A 16,248-nucleotide genomic window follows, 5' to 3' on the forward strand; every position below is an offset into this window, starting at 1 on the left:
GGCGGGGGGAGGGGAGGGGGGTGCGGGGTCGGCAGCAAAGGATGTAGAAAAGACAGACAAAGAGAATAAGCTGGGTCTAGGTTCATCTTCCTCCTGTGCCTGGCTGAGGCCACAGAGAGAGATCCAGACAGCAAGCTGAGCCTTTATTTTACAGCCAGAGGTAAACAAGGTAGTGGTCACCATAGTTATAATGTTCTTGTGAGTTTCACTTGTTTTGACAGCACTTGCTGCACCTCCCACAGCCCATTAGTTACCCAGATAAGATCTAGGGAGTGTCATTAGGTCAAACCTAATTATGCTAAGAGGGCTGTGCCCTCTAAACTGGGACTTGTTTGTGGCTTTGCTAGCAGGTCAGTCCAAGGCTTAACCCTGTAGCCGCTCCCTACACTCAACCAACTGAGCCACACCAGCCCTGGTGAAAGTTGAGTCTTAAGAGCCCCTTTAGTCCTTTAAAATAGGATCCTGTCCCTATGCCAACGTACCTAAGCTAAAAAGAAACAATAAAAAATACCACCTGCTTTAGAGCTCTAGTCTCACTATCTTGAGCCATTGGGGCCTCTTGCCAGGGCTGCCTGTATACTTCCAATCCCCCAAATCATCTGCCTTTTTGTCCCTTTATCTTCTTTTATTTTGTCTCTTCCTTTGATTTCAGCTTCTGTGGGTCAGAAACACTAAGGTTACTGAAGATGTTAGAAATAGCATTGCCTGATATAACCTCAAGTGAGCCACTCAAGAGACATGAAGGCATGGTGAAAAAATAGGATCCTTTAAAGGCAGGCTTTAAGCCCTCCTTAAGATGCATGGTGAGGGGGTGACAGGGAAAGGGGCATCCAGCATCACTGGCAGATTGTTGATTAGGGACAAAAATCAGCAAGATAATGTTGAGACTCAGTCTGTTCTGCTGCTGGAAGATTATCAGTTGTTCTAGCTTTACTTTCAGGGCCTTGGAAGCTGCCCGACTTCCCAGGAAGTCTTGTTCCTCCCATACCCAGAACTGGCTCCAGTAGGGTGTGGCCCCACTAGTGTATAGAGAATGGCTCTATAGCTGTGTCAGGAAGTATGGGAGGGCTCTTGCCATGGCCCAGCAAATCCCTCAACAAATTACCTGTGATAACCATTCATATGGGCTGCCTATCCCAGGTCCCCAAAATGCATTTTAGGTATTACATACTAATGATCCTGCTGGTATGTGATGTGAAAAGGCCTTGTTGCCAGTGGGGTCAGGAAGACTTTCTGGGATACAGCTATGAAGCAGCAGCTGTAGGAATGGGAGGAACTTGGGAAATAGACTTTTTAATTTAAGCAAATTTTTTTTTTAGAAAACAGTACTTGCAGAAGTTGTAGTGTGTGTGCATTAGTTTTCTGTAGCTGCTCTAAGAATTTATCACTAATTTAGTGGCTTAAAACAATGCAAATTGCCCTGGCTGGTGTGGCTCAGTAAGTTGAGCGTCATCCCGTGAACCGAAAGGTCACAGGTTCATTTTCCAGTCAGGGCACATGCCTGGGTTTAGGCAGTCGATCAGTGTTTCTCTCCCTCTCCTTTCCTCTCTCTCTAAAATAAATAAATAATAAGTAACCACATTGAAAAAACAACACAAATTAATTTTACAGTTCTGGGAATCTGAAATCCAAAATGCGTTTTCTGGTGATAAAATCAAGATATCATCAGGGCTGCCTTCCTTCTGGAGGCACCAGAGGAAGATGTCTTCTTGCCTTTTCTAGCTTTTAGAGGCTATCTCCATTCCTTGGCCTGTGGCCCCTTTCTCCATCTTTCAAGCCAGTTATGGAAATAACAAATAATCATTGTTTTAAACCACTTTTTAAAAAAAAAGCCAGGAGTGTAGTATTTTCAACTCTCTCTGACTCTGATCCCTGTCTGTTACATCTCTATCTGTGATCTTTCTGCCTCCTTTTATAAGGACCCTAGTGATTACATTGTTCCCTGCCCCAGTCCAGGATAACCTCCCTGTGTGTTAGTTTGCCAGGGATGCCATAGTCTGGGTGGCTTAAACAACAGAAATTTATTCTTCACAGTTGAGGCTGGAAGCCCAAGATCAAGGGGTTGGCAGGTTTAGTTTCCTCTGAAGCCTCTTTCCTTAACTTTCAGACAACCGCCCTTCTTCCTCCTCCTCCTCCTCCTCCTCTTCCTCCTCCTTCTTCTTTCTCCTCCTCCCCCTCCTCCTTCTTCTTTCTCCTCCTCCCCCTCCTCCTCCTTCCCCTCTTCCTCTTCCTCCTCCTTCTCCTCCTTCTTCTTTCTCCTCCTACTCCTCCCCCTCCTCCTCCCCCCCTTCCTCCTCCTCCTCCTTTTCCTTCGCCTCTTCTCCTCTTCCTCCTCCTCTTTGACATCCGCCTCCTTGCCGTGCCCTCCGACAGTCTTCCCTATGTGTGTCCATCTCTGGTGTCTCTATGTGTGCAGTTCCCTCCTCTTACAAGGACACGGTCCGATTGGAGCGGGCCCGCCTTTTTGGCCTCATTTTAACGTAATCACCTCTTTAAAGGCCCTATTTCCAAATATAAACACAGTCTGAGGCGCTGGGTGTTAGGTTTGGGGGGCACATAATTCAGCCATAACACTCCCCATCTCAAGATCCTCAATTTAATTACATCTGCAAAATCCTCTTTGTTGTGTAAGGTAACATTCATTTAGTTTTGGTGGGTTAGGACATGGACCTCTTTACCCAGACCATTATTCTGTCTACTACTGGGAGCAAATGGACAAGATGAAGAATGGTTGAGAAGCCACTTGAAAGATATTTTTCTGAACTGTGTCAGGGAAGCAAATAGTCAAGGAGGGTTCTGATCCCAGTTCAGTCTCCTGAGATCCCACCAAGTTAGTTCAAGGGGGAAGGGGGGACAGTTTCATCCTGGAGCCCAAGCCATAGACTAAGGCTTTCATGTCCTGCATCCTGAGGAGCCGGGTAAGACCTCTCACGCCATACTGGGAGTAAGAGAGGACTAAGGATCCTGAGAGGTGGCCCCTGGGATTCTGCAGCTGCCCTGAGGGTGAGGACCAGGGCCACAGCCTGCTGAAACCAAGATGAAAGGTAAAGTGGTGCCAGCAAGCCTTGTAATTCCCTACCCTCCTACAGCTTCCAGTTCACAGGACAAAGATTGACCAAAGGGGACCTTGACAGGAGAGAGGTCCCCGGCTGGGCCAACCTAATGGGTGTTTGATGCTGCAGTCTATCATGACCCCCTGAGGGGGTCCTGTGTTTGGGGTTAATGCTCTGTGGTTGTCTTGAAATTCTTAATGATTCTACCTTTGCATTTATGTTTTGGAAGTGCTGGAGTCCTGCCTCCCCTAAATGGGTTCTTGACTGCTAGCTTCCTGCCCCTACCTGGTGATAGCTGCCACCCTCCTTCCCCAGCAGGAACCTGGGTGCAGGCACAGGGAGGGTCTAGGTCAGGGTCAGGTTTGGGTACATTTGTACTAAGTTGTGGGGTAGAACCCAGAGTGCCTATGGGCATCTGCCCCAGGGTATTTCCCTGTCTGAGGGTTCTGGACAGTAAACAGCAAATAACCACCATGACAGATTGACAGTAGAAGAAAGAAAATGGCTTTGTTCTCGTGTTTTGAACAAGAGGTCCTGCATTTTTGTTTTGCACCAGACCTTACAAAATATGTAGCTGTCCCTGGTCCCCAGAGAAGGTACAGAGCCAGCCCCCCACTCCATGGTGGTCTTTGGAGAAGACACCTTATTTCCGTAGGCGGTTTCCTTCTTTACATAATGAGACATCTGAGTTTTCCCCATGGAGACAGCATTCCCAGTTGCATCCTCTCTGTCCCCTTCTTCTCAAGCCTTTCCTAGGTCTTAGATAAGGGATGACTGGGTGGGTGAGAGTGAGGAAGCATAAAGGTGCTTACAAACAACAGATGCCCAGGTGGTTTATTGAAGTTCACACCTCAGCCCCTTCTACCACAGCCACATGTTAGCCATAGGCATGGTCCCAGCCATCTCTCCCATCAAGAAAGCTGGCCAGGTCCCCCAGAAACCTTCCAGAGTGGTCTCTTGGTATGGGACACCTGGCTCTTGAAGGGGAAGGGGCTGTGATTGATGGAACAGATGCTGCTATCTGATTAGCTGACAGCATGACCCTCCCTTTTGGAAGGCACTGCTCACCTAATCCTACACTGTAGGGCCAAGGGCCTATGGGTATTTTACACCGGGCCCCTAAGGAAACAGGAAGGGCTAATGAGAAATCCGTCAGCAATGAGAGGTGTTGCACAGTCACCCAGAAATCGCTCAAGTGAGAAGAGCAGGAGCTCTTGGCTGGGGGCAAGAGCTTGTATCCCCACTCCTCAGAAGTTGTTATCTATGTTCCAGACATCCCCGCTGAGTGCGTTGGCAGCCCCCTGCAGCGTCCAGGTGAGCAGGGCCAGTTGGCGCCGAAATCGGCTTTCCTGGAAGCCCAGGCCAGGCGCCGCCCCGGAGGCGGCAGCCCCTGGGGTCTCAGAACTGCTGGAGCGGAGCAGCCGCACGTGGTTGAGCAGGGCGCCCAGCGTGTGATCTCCACGGCCCAGGAAGATGTGTCGGAATGGGGAGTCAGCCGGCGACACATACTGGGACAGGAAGTAGTACTCCACCTGAACAGAGAGGGGGGCCAGGTCGAGGTTGGGGCTTGCTCCCCGCTTCCCCAACCCCCACTTCCCCAGTACACCCCCACCCGACTCCCAGCGAGCTAAAACCTGAACAATTCCAAACCAAAATTGGGACTAGTACTGGCTTAATAAACACTATTGAGCAGCTTAAGTCCCACCTCCCTTTGGCTACCCAATCAGGAATGGCCACTCTGTGATGTCACCAATAGCCGGGTAGGATGTTCTCCAGTTCTGGGTTGAATTCCTTTCTTTTTATCCCTTGAACCTCCAAGTCTGCATCTAGGTCTCCCCATTCACTTTCCTGCCCAGGGCCCCCGAGAACAGTCTATCATCCTGCTGTTTCTCACTTTCTCATACCCCAGTCATATTGCCTCACCTCTGCCAATGCCCATAGCCCAGAGTCAAAGGTCAAGGGGACAGCCCCCTAATGAAGTGCCTGACTCTGCCTCCTCACCCTCTGGCTCGGATACTGTTGGTCCTTCCTGAGATGGCCTTGCTCCTACCCCAGTTCTCCTCCCACCTCGCTGCTAGCTTCTCTGGTTCCTTCTGCTCCCACCTGTGAGCTGGCCCAAGGTTTGACCTCTACCTTCTGCTCTTCTCTTTACCTACAATCTAGTGTTGTTTTTTCAATCCTGGCTGCATATTCAAATCACTAGGGGAAGATATTTAAATTACCATTACCTGGGCGCCACCCTAGCAAAATCAGAATCTCACACACTCATATCTTTCAAAGGCCTCATTCATTCAAAGAGCTCATCCATGCCCTTAAACTTCAACCAGGACCTGGTGGGGACAGTGGCAATCCTGGCCTCTAGCCTTCTGGGCCTCCTCACTGGGGTAGGGGGCACCTGGACACAGCCTCACACACATGTGGACACCAACTTCTTCCAAAACCTGACCCTTGCACCCATATTCCTTCGTGAGCACCATGGTCTTCCCCAGGTGCCAGGCTCTCAGCCTTGAAGGTGAGTGGGAGTGGGGTGAGCAGACTGCTTGGAGTCAGACTGCTTGGTTTCTAATTTCAGCTCTACCACTTACTGAGATCCTGGATACATTACTTAGCCCATCTGAGCCTGTTTCTGTGTGCGATACTAGCAACCTCACAGATTTGAGGGAGTCCTGAGAAAGTAAAGCTGTAGCATTTGGTAGCCCGCAATAAATGGCAGCTGCTATGATGATTCTCCTACTCAACACTCAGTCTCTCCATTTTACTTCCAAATGTCTCACATCAGTCCAGTCCCCTCACACTTAGGTGGCATGCGTTGCCCTCTGCCACCCTCACCCAGAGCTCAGTCATCATTAATATCATTCTCTTTTCAGGCCATTTACATTCTGGCCAAATCCTTTCTAAAATTCCACTTTGCTCACATCACCTTCCTGCTCAAACACCTTCCTAGTTTCCTTGATGCCCAGACCCTAAACATTCAAAGTTCTTACTTTGGTATTCAAGGTTCCCCATAGTTGGTTCCTAACTCATTGCTTGGTGCTCCTCTCCCCTCAGATTCTCCGTGGAGCCTCTATTCACACTCTGCTGGTCCACACACTGCTCACAAGGAGCGCCAGGCCCCATTTCACTGCCTCATCCTTACCCTGAAACTCCTTTTTGCACCAACTCAAGTTCTGTCTGTTATTCAAGACCCATGTCACAGTCTAAAGCCTGGGGTCAGCAAACTTTTTATGCAAAAAGCAAGATAGTAAACATTTTAGGCTTCTCAGGCCATTCTGTTTCTGCAGCTACTCAACTTTGCTGCTATAGCACAAAAGCAGCTGTAGACCAATGAGCATGGCTGCATTGCAATAAAACTTAATTTATAAAAAGAAAGGCAAGGCCAAATTTGGCCTGTTGGCTGTAGTTTACCAACCCCTGGTCTAGAGCCACAAAGTTCTCTGGGCTTGGCCTAGCCCTGTATTGCAGGTTCTGAAGTCCTTTTCCTCTTCAGCGTGAGTCTGAATCCTTTGATCCCTTACACACAGATGCTTTTAGACCTTGGGAGGAGCCTTTGGGAGTGGGATAAGGGGGGTGTCTTTTTGTGTTCCTGGAGTCTGGCACATCAGGGGTTAAAGCAAGCTCTGCCCAATCTCTTGTCTTATCAAGGGTCACATGTCTAGTGGAGGGGACAAAGGGAAGGGGAGAAGGAGAAATGAGGAAGGGGAAAGGAAGAAGAGGATACTGAGGAGAGAGGAGAATGAGAGAAAGACCAGGAAAAGGAGCAAGTATGAACGAGCAAGAGGGATGAATGTGTGAGCAAAGAAGAAATGAGTGATGCCAAGGGAAACGAGCAGGAACCCAAGCAGGAAAAATGGGGAGAAAAAACACAAACCTGCAAGGGGCAGACATGTTCTCCCAAAACTGCCGGTGAACACTGGGTTCCCTGCTCATCCCACACTCAGTGAGGATAGTCCTGCTTATGATTTTGCCCTATAGACTTTCCCCACTCTCACAGTCTCTACACATCCATTTCCTGAGACAAAGAATTGCCAGGTTGAATTCTTGGGGTGAAGAAATGGAAGGAAGAGGAGGGGTTAGAAATGGGGATGGAGTGTGGGTTGCAAAGTATTAAAGCTACGCAGGAGGGATTGCAGAGGGAATACAATCTAATATAACTTTCACATGACACCTCCTCCAAGCAGCCTTTCTGAGTTTCATGCATCTCATTGCCAGAAGGAAGAGAGCTCTCCATGCTCTGGATTTCTTAAGCTTTTTGTACCTCCAGGGCCAGAACCCTTTGCCTCTTGTATTGTGGACCATTATGGACATGCTTTTCTCTCCGGGGGGGTTGGTGAGATGGGGGGAGGGGAGGTGCTGTGGGTGGTGGGGGTGGTGGAGTGTCCCCGTCCGGCCATGTTGGCCAGGCGATTGTAGCCAAGGGACTGGCCCTCTCTGTCCATTTCAATTCTAAGCGGGGCCTGCCTCAGTGGTCACTCCAGCCTGTCTGTTGGCAATGTGTGTCCAGGACTTGAAGAGTTCTGAGGACAGGGATTGAGGGGAGGTAGAGAGAGGGGTAAGGAGTACATCAGTGGAGGAGCTAAGCAGAGGGAGGAGGGGGCACAGGGCGAGGGAGCAGGCCCTCACCCGCATGATGCGCACGTTGTACATGCGTGTCAGCCTCTCATCGCTCTCCTCAGAACTGTAGATCTCTTTCCGAAGCTTCTCTGCTGCCCGGATGTAGTCCCCTCGCGCAGAGTACACCCACTGGAGGGTCAGCCCGCGCGCCTAAGGGTGGAGGGGCGGGCTGGGGCCGGTAGCAGGAGCCAGGTCCCGGCCTAGGATGGAGGTCAAGGGGCTGGGGGACAGGCCGGGCCTGGCAGGGTTGGGGCGGTATAATAGGGGGACAGGATGCTGAGGCATAAGAAGGGAGAGGGAAGACCTGTGTGGTTGGGGGTGTGTGTGTGTGTGCAAATCCTGGGGGCCTGGGAGGGGCTTAGGTGCCTGGGGCAGGAGTAAAGGGGCCAAGATGGAGGGTGGGGGAAGAAGCGACAAGACTCCCTGGCCTGGTCAGTACTTTAAGGGGATGTAGTGCCCTCCACCCCCAGAAGCCGTGAGAGGGACTGGCATCTTGGACCTTGAGGTCCCCAGAGAACTCGTTGAGGCTGCCGATGTGCCTGAGGACCACGTCCCCGTAGCGGCCGAAGTCCAGGGGCAGCAGGTGATCGTGGCTGAGCCGGATGAGGAGCTGCCCTGCAAACTGGGCCACAGCCTGGGCCACAGCTGGCAGCCGGCCCCGCAGCACCTTGTGCAGGTTCTCATATGTGTCGTCCTTCGTGTGCAGGAACGGGTACACCTGGCCGTCCTGCGGGGACAGGGATTGCTGGCGCAGGCGCATGGTGCAGACAGGCCCAGAGGGCTGCTGCCCCGGGGCGGCCGGGAGTCTCACCTCCACGAAGGAGAACTCGATGGCAGGAACCCCCGCAAAGGCAGTGAAGGAATAGGCACTGCTATCCATGGGCAGTGGCTGGATTCTGGGGTTGGGGGGCAGGTTAGAATGCTCTGTGGGTTCATGCTCCTCCCACACCAACCCCAGCTTTCCTCCCTGCCACCTTGCCCTGACGTACACCTCTGCATCCCAGCTGTGATTGCTGAACGCTACTTGCTCATAAAGGGTCTGCCCGCTGTGGTTAGGAGACTCCACCTGGGGGCAGGGTGGGGACAAGGTCAGGCTCCCCTCCCACCCCCCCGCCCACCCAAGCTCCCCTCCATTCCCTGCTCCCGGCTAGACTCTTGCCTGCTTCAGGATGTTCTCGATGAGGCTAATCAGAAGGGGGCTGGTCTTGGCGTGGAACTTGTCGTCCCCTGCAGAGAAGCAGGCCAAGCTCAGGGCTTGGTCCCAAGGGCAGGGGTGCACCTGAGGGGGTCCAGATGGTGGCATTGCCCCTGCTCACCCAGCACCGCATTGTCCAGGCTCACATAGACCACGGCTTTGAGATGCAGCAGGCTAAGGTAGCCCTGTGGGGGAGGGGGATGGAGTATGAAGCCTCTCCCTACTTGTCCCCACTGCCTGGCTACCTGCCCAGGGCCCCACCTTACCTCCAGCCACTCTGTGGAGCCCACACTCCCGAAGTCACCTCCATCCCAGCTGATGAAGAGAAGACTTCTTCGAGGCTGGAAGCCTGGGACCGAGTGGGGAGGGAGGGTGGGCTCAACTGGGGTCCAAGCAAAGACACCCCCGCCCCTTTGTCTTCCTCTGTCCCCATCCCCTGGGGTCTCTCCTTCCCTCTCATCAAGTCCCCAACCCAGCCCTGGGTCTGCTCTGACTCAACTCTAACAGCGATGGAGAGGGTTTACATATGGAATATCCGCTTTAATCTGCACTCAGACCCTGGACTGCTACTGCTTTTATGTTTAGATGAGGAAATGGAGATGTAGTCACTTGCCCAGGGCCACGCAGGACATGAGTGGTTAGGTTTGGAGCCAGGTCTGAGTGGCCACCCTCCAGCCTGTGCTGCTAATTGCCTCTCTGCCCGTCCTGACTCAGGTCACAGCCCTGGCCGCCCGGCCCAGGCCCAGACCCTGACCTTACCGTTGCTCACCATGGAGGAAAAGGTCCGCACCAGCTCCAGCAAGATGGCAGTCCCCACAGCAGACCTGGCTGCCCCGGGGCCCCACGCATCCCTCTGGGCCCCGATGACAACATAGTGATCTGTGGGAGGAGATGCTTAGAGTCCACCTCCTACCCTGGCCGCACCCAGAGGCTTCTCCCTCCACCTCGGCAAGACAGGTGCTCACAAGGCCTCACCATTTTCCAGGCCCCCAACTAGTCGATCTCGGCCCCTCAGATTTCTGCAACCCCTGCTGTCATTAAGAGAGTGCCCCTCCTCCCCTGGCCCTGGCTGGGTGGCCTGCTCCGTCAGTGAGATGCCTAGGTCATTCCTGACTCCATTACCTCCCAGGTCAGCCACGTCCTGCTGTTCACCAGGTTTTCCCTGTTACTCTCTGCCCCAGTGGTTCTCAACCTTGGCTGCACATTAGAATCACCTGGGAATCTTTTTAAAATCCTGATTTCTGGGCCCCATCCTCCGGAAATTCTGTTTCTTTGTTACTAATGTTGTGGCCTCACCCCATAACAAAGAAACAGAATTTCCAGAGGATGAGGCCCAGAAATCAGGATTTTGAAAAGATTCCCAGGTGATTCTAATGTGCAGCCAAGGTTGAGAACCACTGCTCTGCCCCTTCTCCGCCCACTACAGCATCCTCATCTGAGCCTCATCACAGGCCGCCCTGTGTCACTCCCTCAGTGTTTATAGGTACCAAACTCTTCTTCCCAAGTTGCTCTGGTGACCCCAGTCTTCAGCTCAAGAACCCACTTTGATTCCCCACTGCTCTCCATATCTAGTTATGCTTCCAAGGCTCATCTCCCAGATCTGACCTCCCTTTCATGCTATAACATCACCCAACTGATGCTTGTTCATCGCCAGTGTAAGACAACTCACTACTACACAAGATGGCCCATTCTGTCTATGGGCATGTTGGACCTTGAAGTCTCACTACTACCCTCCACGGTCCCAGTTCAGCTGCAACTTGCCAGACTGCCTCCCTGCACCCTTGCTGCACCCTCCACTTCAGCCAAGGCCGCCTCCCTCCTCTGGACACCAGTCTGGCCCACTCTCCCGTGCCTCCTGCTCCAGCCCCATCTCTGGTCAGGATTTAAAGCAGCTCCCCTCCCAAAGGCTGGGCAAGCAAGCACACCTGGCTCTGATCGGCCCTCGATGCAGCCAAAGATGTTGCTGATGGGGGTGGAAGCCCTGCGGTTGTTGACCCCTAGGTGCAGGCCTGGCCCAGGACCCAGGCGATAAGGGGAGCCGGAGAGCTGCCCCTGCCATTCTTGTGGGGCCTCAGGACCTGCAAGCTTCCTGGAGAGGGGTGGGGCAGAAAGGGTGGGGAGTAGCAGAGAGGCTCAGGCTATAAAAGAGCCTAAATCCTAGTCTTCACTCTTTCTCTCCCTTCCATCTTCTGGCCTCTGCTCTCTGCCTCTGCACCCTGACTGAGCGGGCATCCAGCCAGGGCTGCCTGGGACAGCTGTGCAGGCTGTGTCCTGCTCAAGGGTGCCCCGTGGAGGTGGGTGTGATATCAGCAGGAGCTCCTCTCACCAAACGGTGGGCCCTGGCAAGAGGCAGTGCCCTCCCAGAAGAGCCATCTTTTTCTAGTTCACCCACAGGCACCTATTGGCCAGCGGCAGCCTACCTCTCCCTGCCTCCTCTCCTGGTTCCCGCAGGCCCCTCACCTCAGCAGGAGGGAGGCAACGTCCGCACTGATGGGCTGGGCTGGGATGCTTGGAAGGCCTGAGGACTGCACTGGAGGGAACTGGGTTTGATTGAAGGAAGGGAAGCCAGGCGTGTAGGGGTCCCCAGTCCCCAGGTGCACCTGTGGGGTGAGGGGTGCCCACTCTGAAACTGTGAGCTAGGCTCCCAAAAAGTGTGCCAGCTTCATCCTGGGCAAGAAGGTGCAGCCCTGGAGCCCTAGGAAAGCACTGGTAACTTCCCCCAATACTTACGTGTCCATACACAGCCCGGTTGCTGGACAGGCCTGGCTTGTGTGGGCCCTGGGGGAAGTCGGCTGGGTCGGGATATATGAGTACTCCTCCTGCCCCAAAGTCCTGGGCACTGGCCACCTAGGGAAGAGGGTAGGGGGCACCAAACAAAGCACTTTCTCACAGAGGAAACAGAGTTATAAGCAAGTAAAAGTGAAGTGACACAGCCTTTGATCTGCGATTGTAGACCCACAGAGAGGCTGTGGGCCCCACGTGGCCCTCATCTTTGCGCCCTCCCACCGCGCCTTGGCAGCCTCAGACCCCACAGCACCCCACCTCCTTCCGCGTTTCTGATCCCCATTCCGAACCTCCTGATTTTGTTCCTCTCCGGCATTTTCTTACAACCCACTTGGTTCTTTCTTTTCTCCCTTTAGTAGCCTCCCAGACGCTTCCCATGTGCCGCTACCCGATCCTGGGGTTCCCCAGCCCGCACCCTCCCCGCTGCGCTCCATTCCACCACCACCCGCCCCCATCCGGGGACCCTCACCTTCTGGGCAAAACTGATCACCCCCAAGCGCACCAGCAGGAGGCGCCCCGCCGGCTCCACGCCCCTGGTCCGCAGGTGCTGCAGGTCCTCCGGCCGCCCGTAGTGGGCGTACACCAGTTCTCCCTGGGGAGCGGGGGGGGGGGGGGGGGGAGCGGGGGGGGGCGGGGGGGGGCTGTCAGGCGCGCGCTCACCGCCCCCGCCGCCGCCGGGAGCGAAAGGGGGCAGGGCAGGGCCGCTCACCGTGGCGTTGCCGGTGGCGCTGTAGGGACAGTAGACGTCCGGGTCCTCTAGCGGCAGCTGTTCCCCGAGCCTCCCGGCTGCATCGACCCAGTGCAGGGTGTTGGGGTGAGCCCTGAGGAGTGGGGGTGGTGAGCGTCCCCCATCCCACACCCCCCGCCCCTCACTGCCGCGCGCCCCGACCTCCACGCACTCACCGGTCTGGGTACTGCAGCCCCACGTAGTGCGTGTCTGTCCACACGTGGTCCAGCTTCTGGCGCGAAAGTGCAGCGTGGATGTCCCGAGCAAGGGCGGCCATCCCAGCTGAGCCGGCAACCCTGTCCCTCAGGCTGGTTTGTCTGAGTGGGGAGAGGTGGGGTTGGGGCGCGGGAGGGGAGAAGGGCGCGGACTTCTGGGCGCCTGGAAGCAAGGCGAGGGGTGGCACTCCAGACTGTCCACTTTTTCTAAGCCTGTCATCAGCTCCTGGTTTCCCTTCCCTTCCCCGTCCAACCTAAAGTCACTTCAATGCTTGCTACCCTCTTGCCTCCCTGCCCTTTGATGCCATCCACAGCGTGACACCCCACCCCAAGACCTGGTAAACCATCCATCTACTCAGCCTATACCTCACCTGCCAAGTGTTGCTCAAGAAGATAAAAAAGCCCTGCATGTTGTTGATGCCACAGATTTTTTAAACTATATTTTTATTGATTTCAGAGAGGAAGGGAGAGGGAGAGAGAGAGAAACATCAATTATGAGAGGGAATCATTGATTGGCTGCCTCTTGCACACACCACACTGCGAGATCGAGATCGAGCCCACAACCTGGGCTTGTGCCCTTGACCGAAATCAAATCCGGGACCTTTCAGTCTGCAGGCCGATGCACTCACTATCCACTGAGCCAAACTGGCTAGAGCAGTGGTCGGCAAACTGTGGCTCTCGAGCCACATGCGGCTCTTTGGCCCCTTGAGTGTGGCTCTTCCACAAAATACCACATGCGGGCGTGCATGTACAGTACAATTGAAACTTTGTGGCCCATGCGCAGAAGTCGGTATTTTGTGGAAGAGCCACACTCAAGGGGCCAAAGAGCCGCATGTGGCTCGAGAGCCACAGTTTGCCGACCACTGGGCTAGGGCAATGCCACATATTTAAGGTTTTCAGCAAGGCAGATTCAATGCTATCAAAAGTGATCAAGTTTAGTGTTGCTCTCATGAAGAAAAGGAAATACATTAATACAAATTATCACATAAGCATGATAAGAACAATTAAATGGTCATCTCAGTTTATTCTGAAAAAATATTTGAAAAATTTCCGTCACTGTGTCTCCTTTCTGATCATAAAAAAAAAAAAAAATCCCAGTAAGCTACGAGTAGAAGGAAACTTTCTTAATTTTCTTTTAAAAAGCTTCTCAGAGTCTGCAGCAAAGTTCACATTCAATGACAAAGTATTATAAAAACATTCCTGCCCTGTCTGGGTAGCTCGGTTGGTTGGAGTATTGTCCTGATACACTAAGGTGTGGGTTCAATCCCTGGTCAGGGCACATACAAGAATCAACCAATGAATGTATAAATAAGTGGAACAACAAATAGATATTTCTCTCTCAAATCAATTTTTAAATATTTAAAAAAGAAAAAGAATTATACACACACACACACACACACACACACATTCCTATGAAAGTCAGGAAATAGGTAAGGATATCTACGGTCACCGATACCTCATGTCCTCTCCAATGCAATAAGAAATGAAAGAGAAATAAAAAGTATCAATATTGGTGCCCTAACTGGTTTGGCTCAGTAGATAGAGCGTCAGCCTGAGGACTGAAGGGTCCCAGGTTCGATTCCAGTCAAGGGCACATGCCAGGGTTGTAAGCTTGATCCCCAGTAGGGGACATGCAGGAGGCAGCCAATCAATGATTCTCTCTCATCATTGATGTTTCTATCTTTCCCTTTCCCTTTCTCTCTGAAATCAATAAAGATATACTTATTTTAAAAAGTATCAATATTGGAAAAGAAGCTATAGGTCTTTCACTATGTACAGTTTATATGACTTGGTACTTAGAAAACCCAGGAGAATCCATTGAAAAACAATTCCTGACCTAAAAGAGGGCTCTTGGTGGCCTGACCTCTTCTATGGTCCGACCTGGCAGCTCCTTCCCAGCAGGGAAAGTGACTTCAGCAGGACAAAAAGAACACCGGCCTACTGTGCTGTGCTGCAGGCCTGCACTCTGTGTCCGGGTCGTTTCTGTCATCATGTAGATGGGGGGATGGGCTGCTCCCACAAATGCATTTCCTTTCTTGTTTTTCTGATTCGCTAAAACATCCCTTCTCAGATCCGCCAGAGCTCCTCGGTGTGGCATTCAAGACTTTTTGGAGGTCTGTCCCACCTCATATCTGGACCCTTCTGTTCTTGTTCAGACAGTCAGCTCCAGCATCTCCCAAGTGTGCCACCCTGAGCCCTCCCTCCGCAGGTTCAACTCGGGCACTGCCCGCCCTCCTCTCAGCTCCAATGCCTGCCGTCCTTCCCAGGACCACTGAACAGGGAGGCCAGAGAGGCAGGTGGAAGGACTCAGAAGGGAGGCTGTGACACCAGGGCCCTGGGAGAGGAGGAGAAGAGGAGACTGAGTGGACGAGGGCTTTGAGGGCCAGGATGCTCCTTACCTGATGGTGCTCTCCAGGCTCCCCTCCCCCAGGTGCCGTAGGAACAGGGCCTGGAGGTCACTCCAGTACAATGTGCCTTGGTGGGAGTTCGGGCCCGGCTCATAGTTCACATCCTCGCTGACCACCATCACGTCGTTCCCGCAGGCCTGGCAGGACCCTCGGAAGGCCACATAGCCCAGAAGAAAGGCTGGCAAGTGGCAAGATGGAGATTCTCCTTGTGCTCCCTCTGGACCCCAGAAATTTCCCCCAGCCCAGGCCCTTCACTGCGGGGGCAGAATGATTCTCACCCCCAGTGAAGATCAGCAGGGCTGTCAGGACCAGGTAGGGAGCAGCCCTTCGTCCTGCTGCTGCCCAGAGTCCGAGGTTTTGCCGCCCTGCTGGAGAGCCCAGGGGCTCGGGGCCCCTCAGCTCCATGGGACAGAAGTGGCCTGGTGGCTTGGCCGCCTCCTCCTCTTCTTCCTCTTCCTCCTCTGGGCACCCCTGCTGGGTGCCTTCCACATGCTTGTAGATGGTCTGAGAGGGTCGTGGGGACAACCTTTTCTGTGGGGGTCACGTGGGCATGAGATTGGGAAAGGAAGTGTGGGGGGCAGGGAGGGACCGGCAAAAATAGGGTCAGGGACTTTGGGGTGCCACATGAACACAGGGCAAGGAAGAGAGTCCTGAGAGTCAGGCTGGAGGGGAGAGATTGAAGTGGGAAGGGGAGGGGCTGGCCTTGGGGTTTGAGAGGGGGCTGGGGCCTAGACAGAGGCCTAAGGTGTCCCCGGACCCCAATCAGTCTTACCGCTCCCTGGAGTAGACCCCAAAGCCGCTCCATGCTTGTGCCCCCTCCTGAGTCCTGCAGGCTGATCCCACCCCCAATGATAAACCGTTTGTGGGAGCCCTGTGAGGGCCCCTTATCAGCCCTAGCAGGTGGCCTGAGCTCTGGTATTTCTTGGCGCCCCCCCCTCCCCCAAGGAAGGGGCACAGCCCTGGCCTCAATCCAATCTTCCAGACATGGCCCCCCAGCCCAGGCTAGAGGAGGAGGGGTTGTACCCTCTCCTGCCAAATCCTCCCACAGTCCCTGACTAGTCCTCTTCCTACAAACAACCAATTGTTGACCTTGGGCAGACTTTGGCCTCCCAGTTCCCATCAGGGGTGGGGGAGGGGTACTGATGACTGGGGAGGGCGGAGCTATGGATGCCCCGCCCCCTTCTGCTCCTCCCAGGGTCCTGGGGACCCCTTCCTAGGTCCCCACCTTGAAAATCTCTGCCCTTCCTCATCCGGC

The 16,248-nt window shown here is 53.6% G+C and overlaps 1 protein-coding gene across 1 annotated transcript; it reads right to left on the reverse strand.

Moving 5' to 3' along the window:
- Positions 1-3,542: 3,542 nt before the first annotated feature.
- TFR2 (transferrin receptor 2) lies at positions 3,543-15,798 on the reverse strand. Its single transcript, XM_070411509.1, has 18 exons — positions 15,766-15,798; positions 15,272-15,524; positions 14,985-15,171; positions 12,547-12,687; positions 12,353-12,464; positions 12,113-12,235; positions 11,590-11,706; positions 11,320-11,459; positions 10,785-10,948; positions 9,619-9,738; positions 9,126-9,208; positions 8,981-9,044; positions 8,824-8,891; positions 8,654-8,730; positions 8,476-8,560; positions 8,164-8,391; positions 7,674-7,814; positions 3,543-4,585 (listed from the first exon to the last, which is right to left on the reverse strand). Exons 1-18 carry the CDS (start codon positions 15,796-15,798, stop codon positions 4,301-4,303), a joined length of 2,421 nt encoding a protein of 806 aa, XP_070267610.1. The 3' UTR covers positions 3,543-4,300.
- Positions 15,799-16,248: the final 450 nt, after the last annotated feature.

This window comes from Myotis yumanensis, unplaced genomic scaffold, assembly GCF_028538775.1.
Source record: "Myotis yumanensis isolate MYYU_CA2020_CCGP unplaced genomic scaffold, mMyoYum1.0.hap1 SCAF_4, whole genome shotgun sequence".
Lineage (NCBI taxonomy): Eukaryota > Metazoa > Chordata > Mammalia > Chiroptera > Vespertilionidae > Myotis > Myotis yumanensis.

Coding starts and splice junctions, on each gene's coding strand:
- TFR2 (XM_070411509.1), bottom strand. CDS start 15,798: ATGGAGCGGCTTTGGGGTCTACTCCAGGGAGCG. Junction 8,392..8,475: donor TCGAGTTCTCCTTCGTGGAG/GTGAGACTCCCG, acceptor CTGTCCCCGCAG/GACGGCCAGGTGTACCCGTT. Junction 7,815..8,163: donor AGTTCTCTGGGGACCTCAAG/GTCCAAGATGCC, acceptor CTCCACCCTTAG/GCGCGCGGGCTGACCCTCCA.